Consider the following 11801-nt stretch of genomic DNA (forward strand, 5'->3'; position numbering starts at 1 on the left):
ATCTGTGCTGCACTTTATGTACATGCTCAGTAGTGACCAGTGCTGTGGAGTCGGAGTAAGGGAAATTGAGGAGTCAGAGTCAGTGGTTTGGCTTACTGACTCCACAGCCCTGGTGCAATTTCACGTTTCAATGTATTTTTCCACCTGGATTTAGTAGATAATTGATGACTAATCATTCAGCCTAGATAGAAGTCATAGGACCCTTTCTGGAGATAGTGAAAGGTCCCACATCTATCAGACATTTATGGCATATTCAATGAAATTATATCAGACTGAGACTATATTCACACATCGCTTTTTTGCAGCGTCTTTTTTCTTCAGCCAAAACCTCCTCTCTTGGTTGTAAAAAAGCTACTTACAAAAATCAAGCTTTGCTGCGTTTTTGTTGCATTTCAGGTGAGGAATCTATGTGTCATTTGTCTACAGAACATGTTCAATAAAGCTAGTTACATTAATCAAAAAAGCAACAAAAATACAGGTTTGTGGCTTTTCCAGTGTTTTTGCTTTTTAGGGGTGAAAAAAATGCTGCAAAAACCGTAAAAGAATTGACATTCTGGGGTTGTCAAAAAAGCATCAGTTTTCCAATTCAGTCAGGAAAAAAAGTAATATTGTGCATGACATTTCTGAAATCTAGCTTTTGCTGGTACTAAAAATTGCAGTTTTTAATTTGCATAAAAAAGCATGATAAAAATCTGCTGCTTTGCAGCGTGGGAACGTGCCCCGCTGAATTTGGCAATCCAGTCTAGGAAAACTAGGCGACATGTCCTGTGGTCATCACTCAAATTTCTGAACCAAATTGGATTTTTTAATGCCTAATAGGATGGCCACTAAATAATACTACGTTGCCCATGCGGCTGCCATAGTAGACATGTCTGGCTGGTCATGGCTTCCCATGGCAAAATCAGTTGTTTGTCATGGATTTCAAGAGCTTGACCTTCGCCATCTGTGGTGCGGCAGCCCCCTTTAAAAATAACCATAACTAACTTAGGTCCCATTGATGATTTTGCTGCTTTTGTGTCGATTTTCCAAGGAGATTTGGATTCACATACTGTTCCATTAATGACCGCTTGCTTTTCTTCAGTAATGTCTGATTATGAGCGGTACATTCGAGCGTACGTCAATTTATCCAACTAATCAAGAATTTGCACTACAGAATAAATAAAGTCTTTCGGCGTAATCAGCCGCCATTCTTCCATAATGTCAGTGTAGAGCTTTACATGGAGCTGAAATGTATAATCATGTTTCATTCCGTCTAATTTTGCTTCTTTTTTTAATGATCCCTCTCAATTGTGTTGCCATTTAGCCTTGAAATCTCCGAACTTGTCCCAAGCTTTGGAAATGAACCGGTCGAATTCAGCCGCTTACAATGAATGCCTCAGCTATATCAACGTTGACAATGGATCTCTGTGGAATGAAAGTGATGGCTCCAACACCTCTCAGAGGTCTCTGCATCGACTCTTCATTGGTGCCCAAAAGCAGGAGCCCAATTATGTAGCCATTCCGGCTACTATATTTTACAATCTTCTCTTTCTTTTTGGTATCTTGGCCAATGGACTAAGTATCCTTACTTTAATGAGAAATGGTAGGATGAAGGTGAGCGCTGTCCGTTTCTATCTCTTGAGTTTGGCCTTGGCCGACATCTTACTTCTACTGACGATTCCAGTGACTTTGTACAGGTACTTCTGGCAATATTACCCATGGGCTCTATCCGACACAGTGTGTAAACTATATTTCATGATCAGACAGGTCTACTGTGCCATCACCAGTTGGACCATCATTGCCTTCACTTCCGAGAGATATTTTGCCATATGTCATCCCATGTGGTCAATCACCGGACTTCGAAAATCCCGCATGGCTTATTTATTGTCCTTCATTTGGATTCTGTCGTTCCTCAGCACTATACCTGTGGCTATTGTATATGGCGAGTCTGCAGCATGTATCCTGGACTATACCGCAACTTCTCAGGATAAAGTTGTTCTCGACTCCACAGTGTGTGAAATGCTGGAACCAAAGCCATACATCCTTTACAAAAGTATCATGCAAACCCGGAGCATTTTGTTCTTTGTGGTGCCCTTGGTGGCCATCATTATTTTTCATCTCTTAATCTTCCATCACTTCACTATAAACCACAGGCAGAGGGAAAAGATTGGCCTGACAAGAACACACTGGCAATTTTCTTCAAAGCATATGAACCAGCCTCATAGTCGCCCACTCTCAGAAAGGAAGGCGCGACAACTCATGGGTAGGTAACATGTATAAAGAAAAGTTGAATCCTCAGGGGTGTACATGCAGACCATGTGGCTCCTTTAGTGTTCTCAGAGCACTTCTTAGTTCGATCCTCTTTATAAAGGCTCATTCATACGTCGGTAGACCGATGGCCAGTCCGGGCATTGGGGTCCGAGATCACACCAAAATCCCCAGATATCTGAATGAGCCTTAACTGGGTGTTGAGATCCTGTGCAGGGCTCTGCTCTTTTTATTTGGTGATGGTTAAGAAATGGGTGCAAGGGCCATTGAAAAAGCGTGAAGGTGTAAAAAAATTGACAATGTCAAAAATGGGCACCATGATAAGGACAGTATTCAACAGTAATTTCCAGCGCCCGTTATTACACAATGGGGATTCCTATGTGTGTACAAGGATCTCTCTTAAATGGGTTTTCTGGGACTTTAACATTGATGGCCTATCCTTAGTATAGGTCATCAATGTCTGATTGTTGGGGGTGCAACAGCATGCAGCCCCGCCGATCAGCTGTTTCTGGTGTCGGACAGAACTGCCCACTTGTTGGGCTGCACCGCATAGCTATGTTCACTGTATGGTGGCCGCGGCCGGGTACTGCACATCTGCTGCCTATACAAATCAATAGGGGATGGATGTGCAGTACCCGACCGCAGCCACTATTCCGTCGATGGAGCTATGGAGCTCCGTAACTCCGCCAACTCCAAGAACAGCATATCGGCAGGGGAGACGGGTGTTGCATTCCCATAGGAGACCATCAATGTTAAAGCCCTGAACAACCCCTTTACCTCCGTCAATCGCACAGCATAAATCACACAATGCGTTAACGCTTCTTCACACATATATTCTTCTTATTCAAATGTGAGCCAAAAAACATGAATTTCTTCAATTAAGGCAAAACATAATACAATGCCATCAATGAAATATACGTGATAAAGAACTTTCTCAAACTTCACGATGCAGCATGATTCGCAATCTTAGCAGAGACCAAGCATGGAGTTGATTCAGCGTGCACAACCGCACCCCATTGTGACCAGCCTGATGAAGAGGTTTATCCTCAAAACGACACCATAGCGTGTGGTTGTGCATGGTGAGACAACTCCATGCCTGGTCTCTGCTAAGATCCTTGATCCAAGGATCCCTGACGTGGATTTTGATTGATCAGGGCTGGTGCGAGACATCTCTGTGTCACACCGTGATGATGCGAGCCTGACTAATGAAAAGCTACGCCAGTGATCCCGAAAGGTATGAGATTCATGAGCCTCCCATCAGGCGGCTAGAGACTACTGACCTGGCTGATGGACCAGGAATAGTTCCATTCATCTCTATTTTGGAGACCTTAAAACTGTGAAAAGTCCAGGACTGTCAAAATTCTCATGCTCTGGAACTTGCCATCCATTCTTACAGAGTGAGTAGTTCCCTGCTTATTAACATCCTGCCAGCACTTTAGGTGCTAGAACTTTCCCTGCTTTCTCAGAATGTATTGCACCTGCAATTGTTTATTAGTTTTCTTGCCCCAAAACATAAAAAACACCACTCTGTTATGCCTATATGCCCCCTTGGAAACCCCCCCCCCCCCCCCCATAAAACGTCCATATATCTGGAACAATATAGCAGTTTTAAAAAAGAAAACAACACTAAAAATAAACAAAAAACCACAAATGGATTACTCAGAGGAGCAGCAGGAAAAAAAGGAACAAAACTTTCCTTTAGAAACTTGCATGAAAACTTGTAATTGTGATGAAAGGTTGGACCCAAAAAATAAACTAAAAATCAACGTGTCATTAGATAATAAACTTTATAACCAATGTAACAAATAAATCCACTGTTTGCCACTTTCATGCAATTATGCATCCAATAATAATTTCTAGTAACAAATGCATGAGGAATCATCTCTAGCCGCTCAGACGTAGACCCGCAAGCCGGCTTGTGTCTCGGGGAATGTTCGCGACGTAGATACAAAACCTGTAGCCTCAAATATAGACAGAAAATTTGGGCCATTTGGGTCCAAAATTGATTCTTTTGAACCTGCGGCGCCACAATTTAGTAAGTTAGGAGGCAGAAATCCCTGGTGAGCACATTGCTTCCTCCGCCTCCGTTGTACAGGTATTAAAGAGACAATTAAAGGGAAATTGTGCTTTTAACGAAAATCTATAGAAAGGTATAGTTCTTATCTCCCACAAGATTATCATTTTTATGGTGCACATATCTTCTCAAATATTCTCATGCTTAGTGACTTGCCATTGGCTCTTTGTGGGTGGTACCTCTTCATTGGCATTCTGTCAGTACAATAAGTACAGGAACTTTTTTATTTCACTTCCCAGCATGCATTGCACCTGACATTGTCTAATGGCTTGCGAGGCTGTATCTAGTCCAAAAGTAACAGACAGCCTGTAAATAGCTATGCCCTTAAAGAATACCTTTCCTTTCACATAAAACCCATAGAGAAGCATGATCTTTCTGCCCTCATGGCCCACAATAAGTCCAGGAACTGTCCTGATTCTTGTTCCCTGTAACTTGTCATCCACTCTGCTTAATTTAGAGCATAGTTCTGCTTCTTCGGCGCTCTGTCAATAGTTGAAAAGCTGGAACTTTTACTTTTCCTTATTTATTTTGTAGCACATATATTACCTGCCATTGTCCAGTGGCTCAGGTGTCCTGCACTAAAAGCCGGCCTCTTTGTTAAAGGAGTTGTCTATCACTTAGATAACCCCTTATCAGTCACTATATTCCCCCATGTAAAATAAAAAAAGCCTTTACTCTATTCCTGATCTCCAAAGTTTCAGGTGACATTGTTATACGACCTGAGCCCTGGAGCCAATCACAGTCCACTTTACTCTCTGACATCCGGAGAAAGTCAGAACTGGGCAACCCCTTTAAATGGACAATCTCTTTAACCCCTTTCTGACCTCGGACAGGATAGTACGTCCGAGGTCAGAAGCCGCTCTTTGATGCGGGTTCCGGCGGTGAGCCGGAGCTCGTCACATGATAGGAGGTCGGCGATGCTTGTACATTGTAACCATAGGGGTCCTTGAGACCTCTATGGTTACTGATTGCCGGTAGCTGTGAGCGCCACCCTGTGGTCGGCGCTCACAGCACACCTGATTTTCTGCTACATAGCAGCGAACAGCAGATCGCTGCTATGTAGCAGAGCCGATCGTGCTGTGCCTGCTTCTAGCCTCCCATGGAGGCTATTGAAGCATGGCAAAAGTAAAAAATAAAGTTAAAAATAATGTGAAAAAAATAAAAAAAATATAAAAGTTTAAATCACCCCCCTTTCGCCCCAATCAAAATAAATCAATAAAAAAATCAAATCTACACATATTTGGTATCACCGCGTTCAGAATCGCCCGATCTATCAATTAAAAAAAGCATTAACCTGATCGCTAAACAGCGTAGCGAGAAAAAAATTCGAAACGCCAGAATTACGTTTTTTTGGTCGCCGCGACATTGCATTAAAATGCAATAACGGGCGATCAAAAGAACGTATCTGCATCAAAATGCTATCATTAAAAATGTCATCTCGGCACGCAAAAAATAAGCCCTCAACCGACCCCAGATCATGAAAAATGGAGACGCTGCGAGTATCGGAAAATGGCGCAATTGTTTTTTTTTTTTAGCAAAGTTTGGAATTTTTTTTTCACCACTTAGGTAAAAAATAACCTAGTCATGTTTGGTGTCTATGAACTCGTACTGACCTGGAGAATCATAATGGCAGGTCAGTTTTAGCATTTAGTGAACCTAGCAAAAAAGCCAAACAAAAAACAAGTGTGGGACTGCACTTTTTTTGCAATTTCACCACACTTGGAATTTTGTTTCCATTTTCTAGTACACGATATGCTAAAACCAATGATGTTGTTCAAAAGTACAACTCGTCCCGCAAAAAATAAGCCCTCACATGGCCAAATTGACGGAAAAATAAAAAAGTTATGGCTCTGGGAAGGAGGGGAGTGAAAAACGAACACGGAAAAACGAAAAATCCCAAGGTCATGAATGGGTTAAGACTCCGAGTTTGACAGACAGAGGAGAAGAGAGTCATAGACCTGTCCTCACAAAGACCCATCCCCATTCCTTGCAATCTATCTCAGACTCTCTGCTGATATAGAGGATTATACTTGACAACAGGCAGTGGATAGTAGTTGGACAAAAAAGAGGCATACAGTGGAAGGATTTTTCGAGGGAAAGATGTAAATTAGTTCTCATACTTTGTACTAATGAGGGCAAACTCCCCGAAACATTGTGTCTGCAAATTGAGATTCTTGCTTATTTATTGCAAAGCTCGTTAAAGAGTCAATATTGACTTCTAGGATTGCTGCTAGAGTTCAAGTCCTCCTCCTCCCTGAAGAGATACAGGAGCATGTATGGCTTATAAGCCTCCTCTCTCTGACATGGCAGGCTTGGCTTGTCACTTTCTGCAAGGAGAAACGTTATGGGAAAAACAAAATGTATATAAGAATTAAATTTATTTTCTAGATAAAGTGATTTGCAGATTATTTATCACGATATATCTATGAAATGACATCCAGTTGTCTGTTTAGAATTGAGAGCCCTCAGTGGTTGATACCTTTTAATGGCAAACTGAAAAGATGGTAACAAATTGCAAGCTTTCGAGACTACACAGGTCTCTTCATCAGGCAAAGACTAAAACAAATTCTGAAGAATCACATATTAATGCACAACATAGTGTAGAAAAAAAAAAAAGAGGGGAAAAAAACCATGGATAAGCCAGGTGACATGAAGCAGAATTACAATGGGTGATAAACAGTTACGTCTATAAATATTGGGCCAATTCTTAGATAAGGATTGTTTTATTGTCATGTGATTAGGGTCTCTGTTGTGGTGACCCCACATAAAACCTGTCCATTTATAATGACCACGGACAAGATAAAGATTCCCAACTCACATCAGGACTAGAAGATACCAGGTACTTTCAGCTGCGTCACTTCTAATGTGGTGTACCTAATTATTTGTACTAAATGTCCAACTGGGGGTCAGTATGTGGGGGAGACAGGGCAGAAACTTAGAACAAGGACGAACTCTCACCGCCATACAATAAGAGAAAAAAGAATGGATATACCTGTGGCAATACATTTCCGTCTCCCAAATCATAACATTATGGACATGAAAGTACTTGTACTAAAAGGTAACTTCAAATCGCAGAAAGATAGGAGAGTCTGGGAATATAAACTGATGACAACCTTTGACACTCTAACTGCAGGAATGAATGTGTCACACGGATTTATGTCTTTTTACATCAACTAAGGAACTTGCCGATCAGACCATGTGGGGTCACCACAACAGAGACCCTAATCACAGGACAATAAAACAATCCTTATCTAAGAATTGGCCCAATATTTATTGACGTAACTGTTTATCACCCATGGTAATTCTGCTTCATGTCACCTGGCTTATCCATGTTTTTTTCCCCTTTTTTTTTCTATACTATGTTGTGCATAAATATGTGATTCTTCAGAATTTGTTTTAAGGTACCTTCACACTGAACGATATCGCTAGCGATCCGTGACGTTGCAGCGTGCTGGCTAGCGATATCGTTCAGTTTGACACGCAGCAGCGATCAGGATCCTGCTGTGACATCGCTGGTCGGAGCTAGAAGGCCAGAACTTTATTTCGTTGCTGGACCTCCTGCAGACATCTTCACTGGTAACCAGGGTAAATATCGGGTTACTAAGCGCAGGGCCGCGCTTAGTAACCCGATGTTTACCCTGGTTTCCAGCGTAAAAGTAAAAAAAAAAAACACTACATACTTACCTTCCGCTGTCTGTCCCCCGGCGCTGTGCTTCTCTGCACTGTGAGCGCCGGCCAGCCGGAAAGCAGAGCACAGCGGTGACGCTCTGCTTTCCGGCCGCTGTGCTTACACAGTGCAGAGAAGCAGAACGCCGGGGACAGATGTTTACCCTGGTTACCAGGGGACCGGCATAGTTGATCGCTGGAGAGCTGTCTGTGTGACAGCTCTCCAGCGACCAAACAGCGACGCTGCAGCGATCGGGATCGTTGTCTGGATCGCTGCAGCGTCGCTCAGTGTGAAGGTACCTTCACACTAAACGACGCTGCAGCGATCCAGACAACGATCCGGATCGCTGCAGCGTCGCTGTTTGGTCGCTGGAGAGCTGTCACACAGACAGCTCTCCAGCGACCAACAATGCCGGTAACCAGGGTAAATATCGGGTTACTAAGCGCAGGGCCGCGCTTAGTAACCCGATGTTTACCCTGGTTACCAGCGTAAAAGTAAAAAAAACAAACGCTTCATACTTACCTTCGGCTGTCTATCCCCGGCGCTCTGCTTCTCTGTACTGGCTGTGAGCACAGTGGCCGGAAAGCAGAGCGGTGACGTCACCGCTCTGCTTTCCGGCCGCTGTGCTCACAGTGAGTGCAGGAAAGCACAGCGCCGAGGGACAGACAGCCGAAGGTAAGTATGAAGCGTTTGTTTTTTTTACTTTTAGGATGGTATCCAGGGTAAACATCGGGTTACTAAGCGCGGCCCTGCGCTTAGTAACCCGATGTTTACCCTGGTTACCAGCGAAGACATCGCTGAATCGGTGTCACACACGCCGATTCAGCAATGTCAGCGGGAGAGCCAGCGACCAAAGAAAGTGCTGGCCCTCTAGCCCCGACCAACGACATCACAGCAGGATTCTGATCGCTGCTGCGTGTCAAACTGAACGATATCGCTAGCCAGGATGCTGCAACGTCACGGATCGCTAGCGATATCGTTCAGTGTGAAGGTACCTTAAGTCTTTGCCTGATGAAGAGACGTATGTAGTCTTGAAAGCTTGCAATTTGTTACCATCTTTTCAGTTAGCCATTAAAAGGTATCAACCACTGAGGACTCTCAATTCTAAATATTTTTCTATCTACTGGCTAACACGGTACCAAGATATATTTCTTTCCTGTATCCAGTTGTCTGAAACTATTGCAACAAATTTAGAAAACTTTTCATTGATAGAACCCTGACACAAGCAGCTTCAATTTATTTCTAAAAATGTCAACTTTCCAAGCAAGAGATTTGTAGAACCTGAATATTCTGAATTGAATTCATCCTTTGCTGGCTCAAAACCTGGTGATACGTTATTTTGTTTAGTAAAACTACATCCGACTTAAATGGGTTTTTTCAATTTTATATGGAAGAGGTTACACTTTTACCCCAAAACAGCGCCACTCTTGTCTATTGGCAGTGTCTGGTATTGCATCTCAGCCTTACTTAAGTGAATGAGACACAGATAACCCATATATTCAATATACTGTACATATGATACAGCTGTTTAGAATATTTCTCTCTTTTTACAGGTGCAGTGGTGGCGGCTTTTTTCCTGTGCAATTTTCCGGACACGGCATCTTCCCTCATGCAGATCTATATAGATAACTGGAATACATATGTCCTCAAGGTGTACACCTTGCTGAAGACTTACCTCTCGCTGCCGCTTTGGTATCTCAACAGCGCTCTGGATCCGATCCTGTTTTGCATTTCATCGACATCTTTCCGCAGTGCGTGCAGGGAGACCTTAAAGTCACTTCTCCCATGGCTGGAGAAATCGGCGGATGGACCTCACCAGAACTTCCAAGCTTCTTCTGCCCGGTCTGGTGGCTCTTCCCTGGTGTCGGCACCCAGCACACGTTCAACGTGGACCCTAAATTCCAACGAAGGAGAACCGAAGGAATTTGTGGGACAGAGTCAAAGCAGTGACCCCAAACTTTTATTTTTCAGACACCTCGACGTGATGGAAACGGGAGACTTCTCGGTGCCTTAGGACTTCTAAATATCGAAAGGGGAAAATAAATGTGCAATTTGCATGATTGTCACATAATGAGCTGGAATGTAAGAAATTGTGGAAATGGCCTTCTTTTTTTATTTATACCTTTTTCCACAGTCTGGGTTTAATTACATAGTGGAAGAAAAGAAAGCTGGAGAAGAGAGATAATGGCCATATTTCCACCAGGATTATGTCAGACCGAATGACTGTCATTTTATTGAAATGGAATTTAAGGCTGCTCCGTGAATGCATTCTAATTGTGGACGAAACAAAGAACGTAATTAGTGCATCCAGCGTTGATTGCCTTTTTAGTTTTCCTCGACATATTAGTGGTTTCTCGTTGCCCGAAGTGACCTGGTCACACTCTTGTTGCTTATTGCCCATTCTGTGTTAGGAAATGTCATTTATAAGAGCTTCAATTGAAAGGGTCGGTCAATCTTACTATCTCGATGACTTGTCAATTAACATCCGATGGGTGGGGTGCAATCAGCTATTTTGTGAAAGCAGCCGGGCAGCAGCCTTTCCCTGGTGTTGCAGCTCATCTCCTATTGAAGTGAATGTACCAGAGATTGGCTACTACACAGTCAAGAGAGCTGTTTACATCCGTCCGCCACAGGAGCTGAAAACAGCTGCGGAAGGTATATTGACGATCAATTTAGGTGAAGTGTACCTCCCTGAGACTTGTGGGTTTGGCGGTCCGGTTCCTGCAAAAACTTGGGGATCAGTTCCTTTCTTTGATATTTAGTATGTCCTCCAATGAGCTGTCATAGAAAAACTAATACTACACTATCTGCTCTATGTGAGTCAAATTCGGCACTCCCCGAGTGTTTGTCACTTAAAGACTATGTTCACATGCAGCATTTTGTTTAATAATGCAAATTAAAAGCTGTGTTTTACAGTACAAGCAAAACTTATGAGACCTTCGAAACCCCATGCATACTCTTGCATTTTTTTCCTGACTGAATTTGAGAACTGCAGCGTTTTTTAAATCAAGCAAGTTAATTCTTTCAGCATTTCACCCATGGAAAGCAATGAGGAAGTTCCAAAATGCTACAAAAAAAGGCAACAAATTTTAGCAGTTAATTTTATTAAACTCTTCACCCTGGTTGATTTTCCGTTTTTGTTCCCCTTCTTCCCATAGCCATAACTTTTTGATTTTTTCGTCAGGATTGCCATGTGGGGGGCTTGTTATTTTGCGGGACGAGTTGCACTTTTGAATGACACCATTGATTTTAACATACAGGTCCTTCTCAAAAAATTAGCATATAGTGTTAAATTTCATTATTTACCATAATGTAATGATTACAATTAAACTTTCATATATTATAGATTCATTATCCACCAACTGAAATTTGTCAGGTCTTTTATTGTTTTAATACTGATGATTTTGGCATACAACTCCTGATAACCCAAAAAACCCGTCTCAATAAATTAGCATATTTCACCCATCCAATCAAATAAAAGTGTTTTTTAATAACAAACAAAAAAAACATCAAATAATAATGTTCAGTTATGCACTCAATACTTGGTCGGGAATCCTTTGGCAGAAATGACTGCTTCAATGCGGCGTGGCATGGAGGCAATCAGCCTGTGACACTGCTGAGATGTTATGGAGGCCCAGGATGCTTCAATAGCGGCCTTAAGCTCATCCAGAGTGTTGGGTCTTGCGTCTCTCAACTTTCTCTTCACAATATCCCACAGATTCTCTATGGGGTTCAGGTCAGGAGAGTTGGCAGGCCAATTGAGCACAGTAATACCATGGTCAGTAAACCATTTACCAGTGGTTTTGGCACTGT

The 11801-nt window shown here is 42.5% G+C and overlaps 1 protein-coding gene across 1 annotated transcript; it reads left to right on the forward strand.

Annotated features, from left to right (window-relative positions):
• Positions 1 to 1309: 1309 nt before the first annotated feature.
• Positions 1310 to 10911, forward strand: LOC138667819 (neurotensin receptor type 1-like). Its single transcript, XM_069755907.1, has 2 exons — positions 1310 to 2242; positions 9542 to 10911. Exons 1-2 carry the CDS (start codon positions 1339 to 1341, stop codon positions 10000 to 10002), a joined length of 1365 nt encoding a protein of 454 aa, XP_069612008.1. The 5' UTR covers positions 1310 to 1338; the 3' UTR covers positions 10003 to 10911.
• The last annotated feature ends 890 nt before the right edge of the window (positions 10912 to 11801 follow it).

Source organism: Ranitomeya imitator, chromosome 2, assembly GCF_032444005.1.
Source record: "Ranitomeya imitator isolate aRanImi1 chromosome 2, aRanImi1.pri, whole genome shotgun sequence".
NCBI classification, from domain to species: Eukaryota; Metazoa; Chordata; class Amphibia; order Anura; family Dendrobatidae; genus Ranitomeya; species Ranitomeya imitator.